Source organism: Rhynchophorus ferrugineus, unplaced genomic scaffold (assembly GCF_030347505.1).
Source record: "Rhynchophorus ferrugineus isolate W39M unplaced genomic scaffold, kcgeb_rfMv2 rfM4, whole genome shotgun sequence".
Taxonomy (NCBI): domain Eukaryota; kingdom Metazoa; phylum Arthropoda; class Insecta; order Coleoptera; family Curculionidae; genus Rhynchophorus; species Rhynchophorus ferrugineus.
This window is the reverse complement of record NW_027472583.1, coordinates 35,725,710-35,751,298: the sequence shown is the minus strand read 5'-3', so window position 1 is coordinate 35,751,298 and position 25,589 is coordinate 35,725,710. Positions and strand designations below refer to the sequence as shown.

The 25,589-nt window shown below is 32.6% G+C and overlaps 1 protein-coding gene across 1 annotated transcript in view; it reads right to left on the bottom strand.

Annotated features, from left to right (window-relative positions):
• LOC143195168 (uncharacterized) overlaps positions 1–25,589 on the bottom strand; it is a 330,561-nt gene that overhangs the window by 26,246 nt on the left and 278,726 nt on the right. The window contains exon 3 of the mRNA XM_076402118.1: positions 10,495–10,582. Within this exon, the coding sequence (XP_076258233.1) occupies positions 10,495–10,582 (88 nt within the window). The remainder of the gene's footprint in view (positions 1–10,494; positions 10,583–25,589) is intronic.

The window sequence follows — 25,589 nt, the reverse complement described above, 5'->3', positions numbered from 1 at the left end:
ATATGTTTCTTATTTGACCCCGTGTTTCTTTTTGTTTCCGAACATGATAAAAGTCACTCACAGGGCAGAAATTTGAGTCGAAGGAAGAGGTCATCCCGCCACGGGGGCACCCATTGCGGACCTCGAAAAAACGTATTTTTTAGACGGGTTAAAGAAGTTGGAGCATCGCTGGGTCAAGTATATCGAGTTAAAGGGAGACTATGTTGAGAAATAAATCGCCACTTTTATATTACCTAATTTTTCTATTGTAGGCAAAATACTTATTGGGCCACCCAGGTAAATAATATTCAGAGTAAGGTGGTGGTGGTTAAAATGACCTAAAAAAATGCGTTTATTTAACACTAAATATTACGATGATGATTTAAGATATGCGCAACAATAGCCGTTGGTTCATTAACATAACATTGTTATTTGTTAAGTTATTTCATGCGTAATGCAAACATCGGGCTTTCTTTGGTACTATGTTGAATCTTGTAGAGACGTGGCAATATGAAAAATGTCAGCATACTTCGATATTTTAAAGAATTTCATAGACTCTTTTGAATAACTGGTCGGCCAAAACAACGTTCATCATTAATATTAAAAGCATCACGTTAGACAAAAAGCAAAACACATTAGAACCAAAATAAAACAACTATACTGGTTAGTCGGAAGATACTCTCAACTTGATCTAAAATCAAAGAGGTTGATCTATAATACAATTATAAAGCCAATTTGGACCTATGGGGTGCAAATATGGGGTTGCACTAGAAAACTTGATTACCAATGCCTATCGCTATGTAACCAATGAAGAACTGCACGATGACCTGGAAGTCAAATGGATTTGCGAAGTTGTGCAGGATTTCGCCTTGAAACACGAAAGAAGATTATTAAATCACACTAACGTGGAAGCAATACAACTGCTGGACAGCGCGCAGGATGTAAGGAGATTGAAACGAACAAAACCATACGAACTTGTGTGAACATTTAGTGTATAATATTGGTGTAAACTATAGCTATAAGTTAATAATTAATAAATAATTATAATTTTATAATTGAGGAATACATACTGATGTATTTTCTCGCACTCGTCTTGCTTGTTAATTAATCCAAGTACATAGGAAAAGTAGTAATAAATTAATTTTAAATTTAGATTGTACAAAGCGTATCTAATAAAGATGTTATAAAAAAAATTAAATATTAAAAGTCCGGAACAAAATTACCATAAACATCACTGATTTTCCGATAGTTTTGTGCTCTCTTTTGTTATAACCTTTTGGAAATCTCTAAAAACGGCCTACTGGAATCTCCATTTGAAAAGCGCAATATATTGTTATTTTTTGAAAAATTATCGGAAATACTCTTTCAGATTTTCAAATATGTATGTATGTCAGTTATTTTACCAGATTTAATATAGAACAAATGGAGGACTAACGCTGAAATTTGTTTATATTTCCGTTTTACGTTACAATTGGTCAAAACGAATTCAAATTTAACTTTTACACTTTTATTATTTTGATATTATTTCAAACATATAAATGTTGTTACTAGATATCTACTTAATATTAGTGAATGTAACTTTCCCCAACTTCAATTTAATGTATAAGCAATTATGTAAAAGTTTAGTCGCTCTTTAGAAAAAAATTAATACTAATTAGGCACCGTTTTTTTGAGTAAAAGACAAAAGAAAACCCTGAACGTGCTTTAGAATAAACGACGGAATAAACCTAATTTTGTTTTAATCTTTAATTGGACCGAAGAGGTAATTAATGCAGAATGTTCGGTAAGAAAAGGACGTTTTATGTTAATTAATATAAAACATTCTTTTCTTATTAATTTATGTTATAAAAATACTCTCCATCGAGCGTTTTCTCAAGTTTTGATTGAGTTATCGGTTGATCTTTTTTTCGAGGTAACTTAATTAGAATCAAGGCGGGAGAATGTTTTAATGAATTTTGAATAAATTCTGTTAAATTGAAAAGTTAATAATATAAGATCAATCTTCGTCTTTAGCTAATAAAAATATCGGATAAAAGTTAGGCATTTGTTTCCGTAGGTTTAAAAAGTGTAATTATTTTATTATAATAATTTTGTTTCATACAAGTGGTGCTGCTTCACATTTTCTAAACATTTCATTGATTCGTATCAATAAATAGTCTAGGAGCTAGCAACATTTTTGAGAGAGAATTTCAGGGAAGCTGATCTTTTGACATCATCTCTTTCACTCTCTCGGTTAGCGCACGGCCCATCTGGCTGGCGGCAGGAGTTGCGTAAATGACTGATTGGCTTAACATCGATATTTTTTTGACTGATAAATCGATATTTTTTGATATTTTTTCAAAAAAATTAAATATATCTTTTTATCTTTTAATATATCTCATTATAAAAAACAATATAATTATTTTAATAAACTTTTTAAATTGGTACTTAATTTTAATAAAAATATCATTTTTTTTCTCCGATATATCGATAAATCTAATTCGAAACATCGATATTTTTCTCGGCGGCCGAAACCCCTTCTGATAGCACTCTTTCAACATATCTATTCAATTTTACGGACCTAATCAATGTTCCTTATTATTTAACAATATAACTATTGTGTGGCAAATTAATTTTACGTATTTTGATGCATAAATAATATCATATAAAAATTACAGACATACTGAAATAATTTGAATTTTTTTTTATAAATAAAAAGTAGCATCATAAAAATATCTGGCAATAAATTAAATATTTTTGTTAAGCCTATCAAAAGTCATTAAGAAATCGATTCTTAATTAATTTAAAAATTGAATATTTTTACCCGTACAGATACGATGAGCAATGGTAAACGCAACCCCTGTTGCCAGCCAAATGGACCGAATGTTGACCGAGAGAGTGAAACAGATCAAATGTCAAAAAATTAGCTTACCTGAATCTCTTGTTTTCTCTACATTGCTAGGACCCGTACTAAAATGATAGAGATAAAAGTAAGTGAATTTTTAAGACCCATTATTTTTTTAAATATGGTTGTGGTGTATATCTCATCTCATACTATTAAATTAATAATTCTTATATTTACTAGATGACTCGGTGAACTTCCTATCATCTACATCTACGAATTTTTTCCGACAATAACGATAGCTACTTCGATGATTGTCGATTTGTCTCCTCGCGTGCTCACTGGCACTGACTATTATACAGTTATAATAGTATATAATAGTTATATAGTATATAATAGTTATATAGTATATAATAGTTATATATAATAGTTATATAGTATATAATAGATAGCATCTGATCCAAGGCTGTTTTGAACATTTTGACAAAACCGTTATTCTGATGAAGAAACGATTGTAGTTCTTGAAAAATAGTTCGCTTCACTGTTGGATTGTGGACACAACGCTTATTCATTTTCACATTCGGATTGCTCATAAAATAAATTGTAAGCCTAAGAATTGATGCTCTGCCTCTGGTAATGGTAACAGCGCTCCTAGTAAGAAATAGATGTCATTGTATCTGCAATTTTTTAAGATGTTGTTACCTCATTCCTGATATAAATTTGAATGCTACCAAAATCTTTTATGGTATAATACCTCAGAAGTGAGCAGGAAATTGTCCTATATGATATGCGTAACGACAAACAACTATTATGTTTCCGAATATTGGCCAAGATGTGGTTAGAATCATACCCCATCCCTGAAACTAATGTGAGAAAAGGATTTGGGGATGGATAAAAGTGTGGCAATTTTACTTTTTCACCGGCACAACATAACATAGTAGTATAGCGCACTATTATAATATCTTATAATATTACAAACGTCAACTTTTCAATTGCAGCTGGCTCGTTATCATGGTCTTTTTCAAGATCGTAGTGGAATTATGCTTGTTCATGGATCACAGGATCATGGATTGCTGTATAGCTAACTTTTTAGTGTATGTTGTTTATGTTCGCTGTTGTTGTGCTTCATGTGCACGGACCCGTTGCATCATAAGCCTATCCGCTTCATTTTCAGTCACTCTCGAGCGCAATTGCGACATACCAATACGACTATTATTATTTTCTCTCGTTAGTTATCAGTGCTGTTAGATCGTCTACATTAGATTGAGTTCGACGACCTAAGACTCTTTAGCATAATTAGTTTATATGATAAGTTTAGCAGAATACAAATTTTATTGTTATTTTATTCATTATTTATTTATTTATTGTATTGTTATTATATATACTGCTTAGACAAAACCAGTACGATGGTCAATAAAGCTAAGCTATGATAGAGATGGTGAAACGATAATAAAACCAAAACAGTGGATGTTTGCAAGAATGAGATATAGTCCGATGAATCATCGTCTTAATTGTTTCCTACAAACGGCCGGGTCTATGCATGGAAAATCAAAAAAAAACAGCAACTAGACTTCCTACTTCCTACAATCAATAATTTGGGCGGCAAAATTGTGTTATTCAGCTCGTCCAACAAATAGTTTATTTTTATTGTCTGCTCTCTTAGAAATTACATTGTTTGAAAAAAAAAACTATTTTTCTACACAATCTTCTAATATATTTTTTGTAAAGTGCTTTCCAATTTTTGCATAAGTCGTAGAAATCTGCTACGTATCCGTTGGAGAAGCGTTTCACCTCTTCTTTAACTTAATCATCTCGTTGAAAGCGTCAGCCAGTTGCGTGTTTCTTGAACTTGGGGAACAAATAATAATCATTAGCCGCCAACTCCGGACTGTAAGGTAGGTGAGGTATGACATCCCGCCCAAAATGAATCCGAAAACCCTGGGTTTGAAGAGTGACGTAAGATCGGGTATTTTCATGAAGCATCATTAGACATGGGTAACGTTATCGTTAAACATCTATTAACAGCATAATATTCAAGTATTAGTGATTTTGAAGCTACCAAATAAGCATTGTTCGCTGTGCACTTTTGTTTTACTTACTTACGTTGAAGTATGTGAGGAACATGTTTTTGCAAGCACATGGTAGTATGGACTTAAATTAATCAAACTGTCACCATCCAAAAGTGAAGGGTTAAAAGTATATGAAGTAGCGGATTGAAAAGTTTCATATGTCGGACTGCAACAGTGTCCAAGTCTTGGAGCTCTGTAGAAATATTGGCAAAATAAGCGCTTTTCAAGAGTCCTAATAGTGTTTTCTCTCTTCCATATATACTCTTTTAGAAAAGGAAGATCTCTTATCACTTGGCCTATTCGGTTTATTACTTCAGCTGTAGATGCAAACTTTCCTTCCATCTATTACTGATATCAAGTGTTTGAACTGCTACATTAGTTCTAACTGGATACCGTTGAGACGATTGCTTAGTTGTAATACAATGTTTTTTATTACTTAATTTTCCTATTTGTAATGATATCCTCGCGAATGTTCGAAGTTTCAATATCTGTATTAATAAATATTAGATCAGTTAAACAGTTTGCACCATCAGATTAAAAGCCATGCTTCTTTTTCAATATTTTTCATGTAATTGCATCATAATAGTGGTCAGATCCACAGCGGGGCATGCGAATCGCTCGTACATCGTTAAGCTTCAAATGAAACCGAATATAATCTAGGCCAATGTCTCTAAAAGCTCGTAATTCTAAATAAACAGGAGATGGATAAAATAATATTGTTAGCGATCCATGATTGACCGCTGTTATTTGACCGGCACCGCCTACTCTCTTTCCACCCTTGGCATAGATTACAAAAGGACGCTTTGGGAACGTCGAGGATACTTTCCTTGGTCCCATTTCGCACACTTTCTTATAATAACAATAGTCCTCATCATATTTACGACTTTATTGTGTGATTCATTGGCTTAGTTAATATATGTCACTGTCCTTATTTTTATTTTTATTATTCCAAGAATTAATTTTATATATTTCTGAATGTTCGTTGTTGTTGACAAGAGTTGCCAACGGAATGTTGCCGAATTCTTGTAGCAAAATATTCGCTAATTGATTCACTGATATAGGAATGGAAATCTACTTCTCACCTTCTGCTCAAAAGCTCTGCATAACTGTTCAGTTATGTTGAGGATTGATGATTGTGCTGGCTAGGGAAGATGTTTGATGGTATGTTGAGAGAGAATAATTTTATAACACTCTTTGGCAGCAATGTGCTAATTATTGTAACGCTCCTTTTTATTTATCGTGGCGTATATCTTGTGTAATTTAAAAAATGGTTTTGAAAATTCGTGCCATCGGATCCGTAGACGAACACCGATGAAGATTTGGTAGAGAGTGTGACACTGTCCGGAGTGGCCTTTTGAGATTATTGTGAATTTTATAGTTTTAATGTTTAATATAAATAATTTATTTAAGCTCTCATATTTCTTTATACCATTTATTTAGTTTCCTTATTTAAAGCATCCTGTATTCCCTTTATAGTTTAGGATATCGGAGATATATAAAACTCAAGTGGCGCCCTTTATCAAAACCCCATTAAGGAAACGTATCGTTGGTTTGATTCATAACCTTGATTGATAGATTTCTTCGGTGAAGAGAACCGTTTGACTGAAGGCCACTTTACAAAAATGAGGCTACATCATGTTAAGAACTTGATCACTGAATACGAAGATCAGCTGAATACCACTATATAGCCATCCAAATCATAATGGAAACTTCCCTATGTTTGGCTCTAGGAAGCAGACAGTTCAGATCGTAGATTTCTTTTGATGTTCTTCAGTGAGTGTTGAGCTTTTTTGGCGCTTTTGTTGCAGTAATTTTATGGTGCCTGCCTACAATCCTGATTTCCAATTCTCCTCGGTCTGTCATAGTTAATTTTAGTATAGCCCAGTATTCCTATTTGTCGATGATGTTTTATCATGTTTTGTGTATGCTATCACTGCCGAGTATACTCTCACTTGTGAAATGTTAAACAATATTTAAGCATATATTACATTGAAATTTAACTTACAAGAGACCTGGCATGTAAACTGAGCAATATCATAGTGCTCATATTACTTTGTCTAACCTCTGTAGAATGGGTCTCTATATATTATAGAACTATATGAATCATATTCAATATTTCAAGCAAACAGTTTTAGAATTTAAAATGAGATTTCTCAGTTTAATGACCGTAATATTGTATTTATAACGTATCTGAAAAGTGTATTAAAGATAGGGGCGACACAGGTACAATAAAAGTTAAATAATGATGTATAATATTAAGAAACATTGACAGTCAAATTAAGTGTTCAACTTTATAGTTCTTTGACTCTAGCATGGCTTTTAACGAGTACCCTCATTCACTCGTTTGATGGGTTTTTAATAAGACATGTCAAATTGAAAACTTCCTAACTTATTTACAGAAGAGGAATGGTTTCTAATTTCGGAAATTTAATATTTTACAAGGATCGCTGGATTTAATGTATTGAAGTTGAGAGATATAATAATGAAAAATAAAGTAAATTTTACAAGTTATAAATCTGTTTTACCATTTATGTTATTTCCAAGTACAGGGTTTCCATATAAGGTTTAATATAGAGTGGTGGACTGGATCTGGAGTGACACACCCAACATGAAGGCGTTTTAATTGGTGACTTGGCCTAGTTTTAGTATTATGAAAATTGTAAGAATATATGGAGATCATACCCACTGAAATTATGAACTCTTCGAGATATGAACTCTCAAATGTTTATCTGAGATGAATTCTAATAATTCACAATTAATTTTAGTCAGTTACAATATACGATAATTTTGTTGACCCTTCAAGCCTTTCCAAAGAATGTCAATGACAAATCATTGACACCAAATTACCACAATTAAATCGCTTAAACCAAAACCGACAATCCGTATATGATGGAATAGCATTTGTTTACTTTTGCAAGCTTTTAAAACTGTTTAGTGAGTTTCGCTAGCAGATTTCTCAAAATAATTTCAATCAAACTAAATGACAAAATTAATGACAGAGTTAAAATCATCTAATTTTACAATTAGGTTAGGTTGTTTAACAGTTTTTTACATTGACACTTTACACTTTTACCAACAGATATCGTTGATAAATATACAGGCAAGCATTTGGCAAGTTGATAAATATACAAGCAATTGGAATTAAAATAAGACATGACGTTCAATATAATTCTAAATACTTTTTGACCAATCTCGGGTTTGTTGATGATAACGCTATATTCGCTTTTATATGTATCAGGCATTCTTCACTGCACTGTCGAAGGAATATATTGTTAAAAAACATATCGCCTGCTATTGTAAAACTCAACGGTATTCAGTTAGAGTAAGGAAAGGAATTTAGTAAGTCGAATCAGCCAAGTGGCGGTTACTTCTCCAAGATAGTGCGTGTCCAAAAACAAAATATTAACTATAGTATAAAGTGGACACTAATACAGTCTCACATCTGTATGATTGGGGTATCTCAAATACGATTCCTAAGAAAAATTTTACATATTTGTCTAGTGATTTTAAAAATCAGAGAATAATATTTTCTGAGGTCGGAACGATTACGACCCTTAACGGTAGTGAAGATTATTCGAAGTGCTCCCACATCAACAGCAGCGTATTGGTTGAGACGTAGTCATACGTCCCGAGTGGACACTATGAATTGATAATGATGATGGCGATACTTTTAAACTTAATTTTGTATCTTTTATTGTTTATCTTTTATCTTTTTAACATATTGTTTATTGACATTTTTTCATATTACATAGTGGAATTTTTTTTTTACCAACGTTAACAAAAAATTGAAAAAATACGTTAGTATACAATAGTATGTTTTAATTTCTTTAATAACAGCTATGGTGATCAAATTTTTATTAAAAAAACACCAAGCCATGAAAATTGAAAAGTATATATATCGTTAAGGCTTATCAATACTGATACCATATCACTAACCGACCAATCTGTCGGATATTGTGCATTTTATCCAATGCCATTCGTGTGAAATCTTTCGAAAAAGGTGGGGAACGCTCATCCAGATAAAATATTCGATTTTTTAGTAATACTTTCATGAGATAAGAACTTCCGCTTCCTTTTTATTAACTTTTATATATTTTTTTCGTCATTTTTGAGAGAACTCAGCACGGTAGAAAATATTATTAATAAACAAGAACTAGAAAATTGTTAATAACCATTAGTAATGCTATTTACTTTTTATAGAGTTGTCTATAAGCTGTCGTTTTTTTTTGTCTATTGCATACATAAAATATTTTTAACAAAAAAATTGAATCAACATCAAATAATAAATAAGGAACTCACAAAAAAGTAAAAAATAATTATACTTAAACTTTTAACAACCAAAAAAGACGTTTTAAAAGAAAATATGTACATAATAATCGTTGTAATAACTAAATAATAATAAACAGAAACCTTATTTACCCAATCTACTACACATATTTTATATTCTACTATATAGACCAAATTAGCTTAATACCTACCTAAACCCACTTATCTATTTACAATATTATTTGAACTACTACTTACTGATCAGTTTGAAGTCAGTACGAGCAAGAAATTAGATTTATTTTGTTAATTTTTTTTGTGTATATGACAAAAAATTATATTATTATTTTTGTATTGTTTGAGCTCAGCATTGACTTCAAACTAATCAGTTGGTAGTAGTTAAAATAATGATGAGTATTATAATGTATCTTCAGTCTCAAAAGTAAGACGTAGTTTCCCGAAGTGAGAATAAAACTCGAGACGTCGTTTCCCGTTTAGCTAGAATATATAAGTATTATGTTTAATTATTATGTTATTGTATATTGTATATTGTTTTTTGCATGAACAAAAGAAATCATGAAAATATTACCCACAGTTTAAACTATGTATCCAAATCGGGCGATAGCAAAATTATATTGAAGGTATATATGATAATACTACATGAATAGTTTTAGTAGAAAGCTAAAGCCCAAGCATCCACATATAGAGGTAAATTTTGTTTTTGTAAAAAAAGATATTATTTTCAATTGTATAAATATGTTGTGCTTGGAACATTCAAGGGCGTAGATAGTACAAGTGATAACGTTTCACTACAATATGATGAACTATTTAGGCACGCCTTGATGACAAACCAAAAAATTCCATAGTTGCTTTCAACAACCTATTTCCTACATGATAGTTATTACTAAAAATCTCTTTTAACACATTTTATTTAAATATTAAATAACGACACAACTAAACACAATGTGAAGAATTTTGTTTCACTATTATTTTAATATGAAAAGAGAGTTGCCTAAAATATTTTAAAGTAAGTCATGCTTTAGTTCAGCATTTATTTCTAAGGTGGTTATAGAGTAACGATTTTGATTTGTAAGATACGAAGAGACTCTGATAGTCGACAAATATTAATGATGAAAAATTGAAGATATTACGATTTGCGCCAAACGCTTCGAAAATTGTTAAAATGACTGGAAGTTCACTCAAACTGAATCACTGAAAGTTTTATCAGAATATCATAGAATTGCAAAGTATCTCATATTACCCATATTATGCTCAGTGATGAGTATCTTTCAGACCGTAGATTCAGATAGTCATATTTTTGTTTATATTGTCTACTTATAAAATTAAGCTTACTTAACTTACCCAAAATGTCTCTTTTTTTGTTTGTGCGCTGATAGTTGTTTGGGACATGAGAATGTTCTATCGCAGACGTTGCAAGTTAAAGCCTCCTCTATAAATAAAGATAAAGTTCATTAAAATTAAGTACTAACAGTGTATTATTGAAAAATAATAAGTTGCAGCAAGCTGCTCATCAATAGTAGAATTAACATTTTGAAGACATTTTAATATTTCCTCCTTCATAAAAATATTTTCAAAGTTTCATGAACATATTAACTTTAATTTGAAAGACTCATGTAATGTATACAATAAGTGCCATGGTCACAGACATTTGTGTACCACTGTTAAAACAACTAAATAGGATTTGTGCGCCATTTCATAATTATTGATGAAAACTGGGTCTATCATCATGACTCTGAATTAAAACAGGAAGTGGTGGTTGAAAAAGAACAACAATTTCAAGTTAAATAAAATCTATAAAATATTGTTGAAAAAGAACAACAATCGCACGGTAACTCGGACACGTGCAAGGTTATCGTCTTGCATTTTCAAAATCGGTTACACGAAGCAAGTGCGAAAATGTATCGATGATTGGATCGTTGCCAAAGTAGCATCGTTCTTTTTGGTATTTTGATTAATATAAATGCTACTAATTATTCTCAATAAGTGTCTTTTTTTATGTGAAATAATGATCGCAATACGTGTTAGCACTCAATATTTCCGCATTATTATCAAAGAACCTTGTATATATTAAATTTATAATAAATTCGTCAATTCATTTTCAATTCAAATTGTATGTTATAAAAATGTCAGTAATGCCGGTGAATTTCGGGCACCCCCCGGAAACAAATTATTAAATTCGTAACAATATTACATCTAATATCGGGAAGGACTCCTTTGGTGTCCTCAGCTCCGTTAAGATGTTATTAAGGCAATAAAAACTATTTAAATTTGCATGTCAAATTGTTCTTTTAGCCCGAAGCGCGTTTTCAGCCTTATTTATACGAATTTACCTGTTTTTTTCTGGATCCCGGCCTACTTGGACTTAAATTGAATGTAAAAGTTCGAGAAAGTACCGGCGGCAAAACATTCCTACATTTTTAATATCAAAGGGACCCGAAGGGAAATCTCCTAAAGGCCGAATTTGCACGTCATCGAATGTTTTGCACGTGTTTGGAATCAATTATCATGTTTTTATGGCCATCAAACTCGAATAATTGAATTTAATGAAAACATTTGAATATTAAGAGGTACAGTATATTTTGCAACGTTTCTTTACGGTATGAATAATAGTTCGATGGATATTTTTGGGTGTCTTGATTGTCATACGACCTGTAAAAACTTATAAAATAGTGAGTCTGTCAATAAACGATTGTCTCGAAGTCCGTATAGCAAGTTTTAATATTCTGAAAGTTTATTAAAGTCTAAATTATTAGTAATCTTATATATATTTTCAAATGAAAAACTAAAAGTTATCTTTCCAAAACATCACCCTTTCATGGTGCAATGTTGTTTATCATTAGGATGAAAGTTGGTTTTCTTCATAAATATAATTTGTTGACCAAACATTTTGAGTTTTGTGTGCTTACGTGGATTTAAGAATGGTTTATAATCACAGTTAGATCCAGCAGGTGACAGGGATAAGGTTTCAAGAATTTTTGCCGGAGTGGTGAGAACCTTTTCAAGGCAACAGTCGCAGTAATGGCGATTGCAATATGTAGAATAAATTAAATATTATATTGTATTGATATATTACTTATAATATTAAAAGTAAAACGTGTTGTGTTCGATAAATCAAGATACACTGAACTTAATTTCCATAACACTAATGTCTTCATTCATGTCAAGCTTTTAAGTTTTTTTTTTTCACGGAAAGTTAGATAAATATGATTTTACCAGGATTTTCGATAAGCAAGCCCTGTGTGTGATATTAATGAATTTATTATTTATTTGAAAGATGCAGTATGCGATTATGTATTCAATATATGGCATAGCTCTAATATTTGTTGCTATTTCTCATGGTGCATAGGTTCGGTCTTATTGGTGGAGTTATTACGACAAAAAAAATGTCCACAATAAAAGTCTAGTTGGTCTGTTCATGTCACCTCTTCGATTGTTCATATAAGTAGCAACAGCAACGTCTTATTGAAATCAAACTTTGTTCAAGTAGACATAATTGAGTTTGGCCCACAATATATTGGTTATCATAATTGTGTAAGGCTCGTATTTGACGGTGATGGCCTTAACATCGTTGCTTTCGAGAAATTTGGGTTTGTACACTCGTCCTGGCCTAAATCGTATTATCAAATAGTAAAATTCGGGTTAAATCAATAAACTTTTGGCGTAATTTCATGTAAGACAAGTTTGATTCTCAGTATAGCCATCCATTAGCGCCAAATTTTATTTTAGAGCAAAATTGACTATCTAAAATTTGGCTTCCTTTCGAAAATTCCAAAAGCAACGAAGAAACGGCATTGTATATGGTCACTAGCTCTGTAATCTTTCATATTCTTCAACTTGCAATCAAATAAATGCAACTAATTTATTAGTTTTCAATAGTAATTAATGAAGTTAGTTTCACTTAAACAAGAAAATTCAAACAAATGGTATTTGCTTGCCTGTAATGAAATATCTTCATGAAATATGCAATTAAGTAAGTTTTTACACTTTATCAAACTTTATCAGACTGAATAGGTGATTGAAGAAAATATTCAATTCTAAGACGTGGTAAGAAATGATAAGATATATATGAGAATATCCAATCACATATCTTATTTGTCTAAATGGTCTAATTTGTCTTTTTTAAGTTTCATAAATAAGTCTAATGTAACAGTTTGAACCTCTACGGTACACAGACATTGTACATTCTCGTAGACGATTATTGTCGAAATTTCAGCTGAATAGGACTTAGTTACTTGTAGTTGTTTTGATCACGTGTAGAGGCAGGCGTGTCTGCAGATTTTAGAAAAATGGAAATAGAGCAATATCGCTCGGTAATGCGATTCTGGTTTTTGGAAGGAAATTAAAGAGCGCTTGTATACTGTGTACGGTGACTTTTTCCCTTTCATACTCGAAGGTCTCAGGTCGATTTTGATGAGCCACGCTCATATGCCTTGAAAACGGCTACTACGGACGATAAAATGACAAAAATCCAATTGCAGACCCCGAGAAAATATATTGTACCAAACAAATGGTATTTGCTTGCCTGTAATGAAATATCTTCATGATATCTTCAAATCCGCAATTAAGTAAGTTTTTTACACTTTATCAATACGATAAATATACCGCATACATCTATTGTAATTAACAATAATACTTTATAAGTAAATATAAATTAAATGGCCTGAATGAGCGATTTAAGAAAAAATGCAATTCTAAGACATGGTAAGAAATAGTAAGATACATATGAGGATATCCAATCACATATCTTACTTGTCTAAATGGTCTAATTTGTCTTTTTTAAGTTGAATAAATAAGTCGAATGCAATTGTTTGAACCTCTAGGTACCAGCTTATCATTTAATAAAGGTCCAGTTTGATATATAGCCAAATTTGATGGCAAACCTATACGATTGCTGGATAGTACTGAGCTTTTGATACAACATCTTAAGATTTCATATTCATTATAATTGGAATGGTGGTTTTAGTAAAATAATTGTAATTTGCGACGTAGTGCATGAAAATAATTTCTTATATTCACTGAATATTGCTTCTAACGGATAGTGATTCAAATGAGATTCATGTTGTTCCTTTGATATCTAATTGTGTTTTGGTAAATGGTAAAATATATTTTTCGCAGGAATATAGAACATTTGAATGTATATAAATAAAATATTTCTTGATCTCAATTAGTAATCCAGTCCAAGAGGCAGTTAAAAAAACAGAAGCGTTTTAAATAAAAATAATGAAACCAATACACAAAGACAAGAGACTACAAAGTCAAGACGCTTCCAAGGCGGCAATTCTCGCCGGGAAACAAGCGAGTGTCGCTGTGTCTCGGTCTTCTCTACGTTAACCTTCCTGGATAATCCTAACGGCTCATATTCCGACAAATTATGCTCGATGCAGGACATTTTAAGCCACCCTACACCATGGCGCGGGATTAACCGGGTGAGCGTCTAACGTCATTGCGGATCCATCCGCGATACGAGCATTAGCGTAGATTAGCACAGATTAATCTCGCGATAGGTGAACGCCATCGCGTATTTCTTGACATATAACCGGTTATGTTCGTTGTTAAATTTAATGGGAGTTATTACTTAGATCCAAGAATTAATTCTTATCATTTCATTTTCGATTATATTATCGTTTGAATGGAGAAGTAATGAGAAATAGCTTTAATAAAATATCTTCCATCATCATCCTGAAGACCAAGGTATTGTTAATTCAAAGCGGTTTGGAGCTGATCAATTTCTGTAGATTTCCTGTACCTCTGCAGTATATATCAGCTAGTGAGCTATATGAGAAGCTCCTCACTGAAGATGCCCATTAAAGTTCTTAACGCACTTAATTGGGGTCTATCTACGAGGTCGGTCCGATAAGTAGTTAAGCTCACCGCCCGATGGTGTTAGGGAAATTTATTCTGGTGTAGTACATTCTCGTAGACGACTACTGTCGAAATTTCAGCTGAATAGGACTCAGTTACTTGTAGTCGTTTTGATCGCATGTAGAGGCGGGCGTGTCCGCGGATTTTAGCAAAATGGAAATACGGCAATATCGCTGGGTAATTCGATTTTGGATTTTGGACATTTAAGAGCGCTTGTATATTGTGTACGGTGACTCTTTCCCTTTGATGGTCGAAGGTCGCAGGTCAGTTTTGATGAGCCATGTCCATGTGCCCTGAAATCGACTACCACGGACGATAAAATGATAAAAATCTAAAATACTGTATTGGCAGACCGCCGATTGAAGGTGTGTGGGTTAGTAGATGTCTCAAAAGACTGCGCTTGTCATATCATGCATGCAATTTTGGGCATAAGAAAGTGGTCGGCGCGTCTGCTTACCTCGGGCAATAAGCGTAACCGTGAGACTACTTCAGATCAGTGAATGGCGCTCCTTAAGCACAATCCGTAGGAATTTTTGCGTCGTTTTATTACCGTCGACGAAACTTGGATCTACTAGTATACAACAGGGACCAAGGAACAGTCGAAAGAGTAGACTGTGCCGAGCGAAAGTGCTTGGACGAAGGTGAAGACCAATCGGTCGGAAAGGTGATGGCCATTGTTTTCAGCGACTCACATGTTATCTACATCGGCTAATTATTGGGTCAATTCCATGCCAAACTGCAGAAAAGTTGACCTCATTGGACGAAGAAAAAAGTATTCTTCCACTATGACAACGTATAGGCTCACATTTAAGCACTCGCCACGACCAAATTGATTTAATTGAACAGATTTAGTCCTGTGCGACTTCTCGTTGTCTCCAAACTTGAAAAAGGTATTCGCCATGTGGAAGTTTAAGTAGAAGGAAAAGGTCAGTACGACACAGAGGTAAACTTTGCAGACCCCGAGAAAATATATTGTTCAGACGGGTTAAATAATTTGGAAAATTAAAAAAAAAAATTAGGTTCTACTTTTATTGGACCAAGACGATGCGCTGCCAACTTAATCTTTCATACGGTAGATTTTATCGTCTGTTATATTGTACATAAATCAACCACGGACGCGTAATTTTCAAATCAAAAGCTGGCAGCGCTGTACTGCAGAATTCCAGCAGTGGAATTTTAAATAGTAAGACAAATTCTTAATAAATCGTATAAATAGATACTAGAAAGTAGAATGTTTAGAGTTAAACAAGAATAAGCTTACTCTGCATTAAAAGAAGATAAAGCAAGTGTACCATAAGGAAGTGTACTGGGTCCAATGCTTTATCTACTCTACACTTGTGATATGCCACAAATGGAGAATATTACGATGGCTACATTGTCGGAGACAATCGTGAGGAAGCCACACGAAAATTACCATCAGGTACAACAACAAAACAACAGCGAAAACAAGCAAGTGACAATATAATTGGACTAAAGCTTGGAAAATAAAAATTAACGAAAGTAAATCTGTGCATGTGCAGTTCACCTATAATCAGACCATAAAAGCACCAATAAAATTAAATAATAATATCATTTCATATAGTAGTAACGATAAATATATCGGAATGAATCTTGATGCAAAAACTTCGCTGAAAGAGACATATAATGAAGAAAAAAAAAAGAACTGGAATTGAAATATAGGAAAATAAATTGGATAATTGAAAGAAAATCGCAATAATCAGTACATAATAAATTGCTATTATATAAGCAAATACTGAAACCTATATGGACATACGGGATGTTCTGGTAAGACTAACATAAACAAAATACAAATTCTTCAGAACTAAATCTTGTGGGCGCACCCAGATACTACAGGACTGACTGCTTACATGAGATCCCACAGTTAGTTAAGAAATTAAGAGAATTGCAAGGGGCATGAGGAAAAACTCTATTTTTATGAGAATATTGAAGTATTGCAACTATTGGATACCACCAGAGCAGGACACAGACCCAAAAGAATTAAATCATCTGATCTTGTGTAGTGTTGTGTAGTGGGAGCATATAATAAAAAAATACAGCAGTGACATGTATAAACATTATTTCACCAGGATAGGGCGTAGATAGGGCCGATGGGTCGTCTTAGTTGTATACCTAGATTTAAGTTATCATTAAAACAAATTGTAGGTTAGTCGGAAACGACTAGTAACAATCTAATAAATAAATAATAAAAAATTACTTCATTTAACTTAATAAGTCCTGATCCAATTTAGTTAAAATAGTTGTAATTGCGAATGTTTTTAGTTATTTAAAGTGTTTTTCATTTTTCATTGTTGCTATCGCTCTATATTTGATAACCATAGGCTGCTGTTGGTTCCACAGAAATTCGAATATTCTTCACAAAATCTCGGCACCGTTGACGATCGGGCGCAACCGTTCTGGCCTCAAACCATATTAAACTCTTGTGTTTCAGATCGCTCTGTATGATCTTCACCCATGCTTTTGGATATAATCGCTGCTCCTTCAAAGAGATTGATTTCGTCGCAGAAGTTTGTGAGAAATTAATTCATATTACAGACATGCTCAACTCTTGTAATCTGCGGCTCTGGATTTATTCCTAATCTGTGCATAATGTTTTCTTTTCGCTAGTAGAAACTATATCCCAATGTCACCGCCAAAGGTAACATCTAATTTTTTTATCGATATTTATTCTAGACGCAGAAAGCGTCGCCTGCTTCTTTGCTCAGTATTTCTGGTTTTGCTGATTTCCTTTGATTCTCTACAACAAGCCACTTCACAAGTACGCTGCTACGTATGATTATTAAATAGGCTGTAGAGTAATTATAATATATCTATAAGGAAAAAACCTTTTGTAATCAACACAGAAAAACATCCATATTTTATTAGATTTCGAAATCTCTAAAAAATAGCGTTAAAACATTTTGTATGCATATATTACATATATGAAAAAACTTTTCATATGACATGCTCAACTCTTGTAATTTGAGGGTCTGGATTTATTCCTAATCTGTGCATAATGTTCTCTTTTCGCTAGTGGAAACTTTGTGCCATTGTAGGCGCAGAAAGCGTCGCCTGCTACTTTGCTCAGTATTTTTGGTTTTGCTGATTTCCTTTGATTCTGTGTCACAAGCCACAAATAAACTACCACGTATGATGATTAAATAGAGTGTAGAGTAATTATAATATATCGATAAGGAAAAAACCCTTCGTAATCAACACAGAAAAACATCGATATTTTATTTGTCTTCGAAATCCCTAAAAAATAGCGTTAAAAAACGCCGAGTGTGTTTCGGTTCAATAATTTCATTTTTAACATTATCGTGGCCTAATTGACGCATTTGAAAGGTTACAAGCATCAAGGCTGTAATAGTGTAACTTTACGTAGGATCCATCTACTTTTTAATGTTGTAGTTGGCAAATTTACTCTTACCACTCATGTTCGATATTCATGTTGCGATACAGCAACTTTTAAACTTACATTAATCACTGTTTTGCAATAATTGAAACTAAACTTGACCGCTGTAAAATTATGAAGTGGATATCTATAATTCAAATAGGACCAGCACTGATTGTTAATAAAGTTCAGGAAAATTTAGATATCCGATGACTCTTTATGACTGCCTGAAAATAAAACTAAAAAAAAAATTCTTTTAAGAGTCCTGAACACTTTGAAACGTATTTAAAGTAATCCCCATATATGAGAAGTGATTTTACAAACTGGTTCATCAATCACAACTTTATGTGGTAAAATAACTTTATGTGAAGGTACCAATGTTTCTTGTAGGACGTTTTTTTTACCAACTTTAAGCTCTTTCGTTGGCCGACTTTTTTTATTCCAGTGATTTGGCAGGTCTCTGCTACTCCATAAATAGGAAAAGGGAATATAATGAAATTGGGTAAATCCAGCTTGTTGTCTAAGAAACATACACAGAATTTTCAAATCGCTAAAATATAATTTTAGTTTTTTTTAAATATATATTTTATAGTCTCCTTTTACCAACTATGGGTTTATCTGGACTGGACCTACAGTTTAACGAGGGCCCCGAACCACGGTCCTCAGCATTAAAGCCTACCGATTGGCGAGTGACCAACTTTAGAAATCATCCTAGAAAACATCCGATCTTACCCAGCCTGGTTACTGGCGTGACTTGGATCATTTTCGTTTTGTCAGATTTTACACTCTTGCCTAGAACATTCACAAATTTTAAACAATCACAAACATAAATTTACGACCATGCCCCAGCAGGATTTCAACCCGCGGTTATCGCAACGGTGGGAGAACTATCCCATCGCCTTTACCACTGAGACACCAAGTCGGCTTAGTTTATTTTTGTTATTGTAGGTTCCGGTGGGGAGAAACAGAGGCTGCTCTTTTTGATAAATTGATGAAAATATTAATCTATCGTGTTTAATAAATCAATTCGTCTACATTGTTGAGTTCATAGTGCAAGTAGCGTACGACATATCGACATGTGGCTGACCGTATTATTATTAATATAATCTAGGTGTGGCATTTTCGTATTTGGTTTATTACGATTAGTCATCGGCCAACTGAAAGAATCTTTCCAGGTTTTATTGTGTCATAAAATAATATTATATATCTCACTGATATCGCAAAAAAATATAGTCATAAACTATTTTTGCGTGTGTGTTGATGATAATAGTTCATCTGTTCTTCCATATGGGATTATTAAAATAAACCTGTTTTCACAACCATTTACGAGTGGCTGTTGAAATTATTTTTTTTTGTTCTGGTCTAAAACCAGGCGGTGAAATGCATGACGCATAGCATGACGCGAAGACTTGCCCTGGAGGTACAAGTTGGACTGGGTTATATGGGACGGCCCCTTTGCTTACCAAACACTACATCGAAACCGTCTCACAGTTGACCCCTGTTACTGCTACTGCATCAAATTTGGGGATATAGCACCCGCTGATCGGGCAACCGTTATTGAGCACGTGGACACGGCGATTCTATTGATTCCCGAACTTGAGTTAACTCATGACTGGATACTGTTTTATGGGGGCAAAAGGTATTAGTGCAGCGACGGATGACGTCGTCTTAACCTGCAAAAGAGGAGGTTAGCGGTGACGCGGTGTTAAACTCCCGGTATGTCGATCAGTTCGCGAACAGGCGTGCTTTCAGAAGAACTTGAGTTGAGTTGTTGTTTGTGGAAAGATTGAGATATGAAGTGCTTGATTTCTGGAGGGTCAGTTTCCCTGCGAATTTGATTATTTCTACAAACCATGGAGCATTTGAGATTTTTCTGAAGGGCTTATTTTTGAAAACTTCAAGCCGCTTCACCTGGTTAGGTGTAACAAACTAGAAGTAGATATTACATCCGTAGAGGAGTAGGGATCAAATTAATATATTGTAAAATAAGCATTTGATGGAGATGGGAAGTCTGTTACAAGGGAAGCTCAGCAAAGATAGCAGGTTTGCTATCACCAAAATTTTGTGGATTGCTTTCTGGATTTGGGAATGCCAACTGAATCGTCGGTTTTAGAGACCTCACGTACCTGACGTTATCCAGTCATATAATTGTTGCGGTGTCGATCTTAAGTTGGGAGATGCGCAGTGCGTTAGGCTTCTTAGGGAATATGACGGCCTGGGTTTTCAAAAATAATTTGATGTCAGATTAAAATAAGCGAATGAGCATCAAATATAATTTCTGGGAGTTCATGCCACAATTTGTAGCAAACACATCTTTGAAGCAAAATCTTACAAGTTACCTTTATTATGTCTATACCCCTCAAGTTCTTTTTGTTAGCTCATATGTTATATATTTTCATCATTCTCTTTCTTGTACCATTCTTATACCCTATTCTGTGTTTTCTTTTTACCAACTAGAGTTTATCTGGAATGGGGCTACAGCTTGTCGTACTTTACTGATGGCCGAGTGACGAGCAAATAAAGATCATTCTAGAAAACATACAATCTTATCCAGCCTGGTTCTTCGCTTGACTGCGATGAGTTTGCTTGTCCGATTTTATACCCTTGCCTTATGGACAATCAAATATATAAACAATCTCAATCATAAATTTACAACTATGCTTCGATAGGATTCCAATACCAATTTAGTTGTAAATTTATGATTGAGATTGTTTATACATTTGATTGTCCATAAGGATTGCAATTCAAATTTAGTTGTGACTGACGCTTGTGACGCTTGACTAAATTTACGACTATTGCAACAATAACACTGCTCTGTTGCTCTGACTTCTGCGCCAACCAAACGTATTATAATTTGTTATTGTTTCTGATTTGGATGTTCAAAAGTAGACGGCTGTTATTCTATTATTACATACATTTAAATTATAAGATATATATTTTCATCATTCTCTTTCTTGTATCATTCTTAGTACTTAGATTCCTATCTATAATTTTTACCTAGCATGATTTATCAACGCTCTTATATATTTTGGTATATTTTCACTTTTATTTTTATTCCCTATTCTGTGTTTTCTTTTTACCAACTAGGGTTTATCTGGAATGGGGCTACAGCTTGTCGTACTTTACTGATGGCCGAGTGACGAGCAAATAAAGATCATTCTAGAAAACACACAATCTTATCCAGCCTGGTTCTTCGCTTGACTGCGATGAGTTTACTTGTCCGATTTTATACCCTTGCCTTATGGACAATCAAATATATAAACAATCTCAATCATAAATTTACAACTATGCTGTTATTCTATTATTACATACATTTAAATTATAAGATACATTCTAAAATTACTTCATGTTATAGAGGCATTTCTTTAAAATGTTGAAGGTACATCTTCCATCTAAGTATCTAAAAAGATAAATTAGAGCTCCTCATAATTTTATTAACACGTATATTTTAAATTTCGTACTGGCTAAACTTGGGTTATTACTTCCACTTTTTTGGTTCAGTGCATTTTGTAACAGAATTTATTTTGAGAAAACATTTTCTTCTCTGTAACAGTATCAGCAACGCTTCAGTTTAAAGTTAATTGCTATTTTTTATCTATTCGATATAACATGACATGCATGACAATATATTACACATATATAATTTTTTTCTGTAGATTATATTTTCTTCTGCAGGATTTATAATAGTTAGGAATATCTAAAAAATTACAGTCACTTGCGTTTTTTAACCGATTTCGGTGCCGAGTCTAATACAAAATAATAATATAATTTTATGATATATACACAAAATTAAATTACGAACAAAACAAATCTAATTTGTTGCTCGTATCAACTTCAAGCTGATCAGTCGGTAGTAGTTAAAATAATATTGTAAATAGATAAATAGGTTTAGGTAGGTGTTGAGCTAAATTATGTGTATATAAGAGAAAATAAAAGACGTGTAATAGATAGGTTAAATAAGGCTTTTGTTTATTTTTATTTAGTTATTACAACGATTATTATGTACATATTTTATTTTGAAACGTTTTCTGTGTTAGTAATCTAAATTTGATTATTTTGACTTTTTTGTGAGTTCCTTATTGATTTCTTGAAGCCGGTTCAATTTTTTTATTAAAAATATTTTTAAAGTTATATTGAAAATATTACAGCGTAGTTCGTTTTTTTAACACTATTGAAAGTTTATATTATTGAATATGATAAGTACAAATGAATGAAAATGATATTTCTTGATAAATAATAAGAGAATATCTCATTATATTGATATGCAAGCTTTTGTAAAAGTAATTTCTTTCAGATCCAATTTTGTTCTTCTCAAAATATTCTTAGGTTTTAAATATTGTGGTATGTAATTTGTACTTTTGACAGTTCAAAAAATAACCTATAAATTTTTTAGAATTTTAAAAATAATTTTATACGAGAAAGCTTAAGTTCGTTCGTAGAAATATATATATATATATATATATATATATATTTCTGTAGATTATATTTTCTTCTGTAGGATTTATAATAATTAGGAATATTTAAAAAATTACTGTCACTTGCTTTTTTTAACCGATTTCGGCGCTGAGTCTAAACAATACAAAATAATAATATAATTTTGTGACATATAGACAAAATTAAATTACGAGCAAAACAAATCTAATTCGTTGCTCGTGCCGACTTCAAGTGGATTAGTCGGTAGTAGTTAAAATAATATTTTTAAGTATTGAGCTAAATTGTGTCTATATAGTAGAATATAAAATACGTGTAGTAGATACATTAAATAAGGTTTTTATTTATTTTTATTTGTTATTACAACGATGATTATGTACATTTTTTATCTTAAAACGTTTTTTATGTGTCAACACTTTAGTCAATCTAAGTTTGATTATTTTGACTTTTTAACGAGTTCCTTACTTATATTTTGAAGCCGATTCAATTCTTTTGTTAAAAATATTTTCAGTTATATTGAAAATATTAAATATTAAAAATATTACAGTGTAATAAGTTATATTTTGTTTTACAACACTGTAGGGAGTTTGAATTATTGAATATGACAAGTATAAATGAACGAAAATGATATTTCTTAATAAATAATAAGAGATTATCTCATTATATTGATATGCAAGTTTTTGTAAAAGTAATATCTTTCAGATCCAATTTGTTTTTCTCAAAATATTTTTAGGTTTTAAATATTGTGGTATGTCATTTGTACTTTTGACAGTTCAAAAAATAACCTATACATTTTTTAGAATAATTTTTAGGATTTTAACAATTACTTTACGCAAGAGAGCGTAAGAATGAACTGAAAGTATTATAATGCATTGTTCAAAGGAAAGGGTACCAGTTATACATTGATAGTAGTTTAAGCTAATTCTTTATTTGAAAATTATATTCTGAAAGACTATTAGTGCCGAATAATTCTTAAATTAGAGCATCATTTAATAAAGTGTCGGGAAAGTACACTTAATAAAAATATATTTAAACCTTACTTTCGGATTTTATATAATGTATAATAAACCGTGACTATGCAAACCATGCGATCTGGTTGGCAAGTTGACGGTTAATAAAGCAATCATTGCCATCAGTTCATAGTCGGAGCTCGGGGAGATTATCTACTTCTCAATCAATATGCTGGTGAGTGTTGGAACATTGTACATTCTTTACTAAATTCCTAGTCAATTGGCAAACAGAGTAGCTATTCTAGCCTTGCGCTATGTTAGTTTCCTATTTTCAGATCGTTTTCGATGATTACTGTTGCCTATTTTCAGGACTTTGTTGATGGTTTTCTTCCATGTTGACGGTATTAAATCTTACTTGGTATGGTACTCTCCCTTTGATCGCCAAATTTGTGTAACACATCAAGCCATTGAAACATTTTTTCGTCAAAGGACTTGTAGTTTTGTCATAACTTGGTCGAGTCCAACGGTTTAATTACACTGCAGTGGTTTTGATGCGGTTTGAAATTCGTCCATTGTGGACCTTTCCTCAGGAAATAAAGTTTCTGGAATCTCACTTGCTATTTCTCAATAAGGTAGTAAGTAAAGTAAAGAAATGGTAATATTTTCGACTTTCAACGAATTTCTTTTTTTCTAATAGTTGAAAAATACTAATTATAAAGTAACATATTTAGCTAATATTACTCATTTAATGAAGGCAACAGTCCATAAAATATATTAAATATAAAGTTATAAAATTAGTAGCTTTCTGAGTCAACATTTATTGTGCTTTCAGTACTTAGCTAACATTTTTCGACCCAATGATATAGAATATACCAAGGATACATCTCCTGTTTATCAAGCCGATGTAGATCTAAATCTAATTTCTCCACTGGAAGTTGCCACTGAAATTGATAACCTCAATCCTAAAAAGGCACCTAGTATAGATGACATTTCACCTGAATTATTGAAAGAACTGCCACGAAAAGCAATCATCATATTGACATATGTATTTAATGCCTGTTTAAGGCTGAAGCATGTCCCGGAATGTTTTAGACTTGCACAAAGAATTATGCTCAAAAAACCTGAATAACCTGCAGAACAAGTCGAATCTTACAGGCCTATTTCGCTACTACCTGCAATATCAAAGCTATTTGGGAAACTGATATTTAAACGTGTTAAACATTTGGTAACAATACCAGATTTCCAGTTTGGTTTTCGAAGTCACCTTTCAATAATCGATCAAGTGCACAGAATAACTGCGGCTATCGAAAGATCGTTTGAAGAAAAGAAATACTGCCCTGCAATATTCCTGGATGTCTCACAAGCTTTTGATCGGGTTTGGCATTTGGGATTAATCTATAAGTTATAAGTGTTAATTTGTTACCGCGTAACTATTGTCAATTTCTGGAGTCATATTTATTCGGAAGAAAATTTAGAGTATCGCACGAAATGGCGTTCTCGACATTTAAAAATATCTCGGCTGGAGTTCCACAAGGTAGCGTCTTAGGACCTCTCCTATATCTGCTCTACAATTATTATGGCAAAAGATATATCTCTGCCTAGGGCAATAGAAAAAGTGCAAGTGGCAGTCAACAAAATCTACAAATGGACGAAAGATTGGAAAATTCAAATTAATAGCTCCAAATCTGTCGTTAATTTGCATTGAGGCGAAATAATAAAAACATAATTATATCACTGAATGGAAGCCCGATTCCTCAAACAGAATCAGCAAAGTACCTTGGAATCCATCTTGATATAAAAAT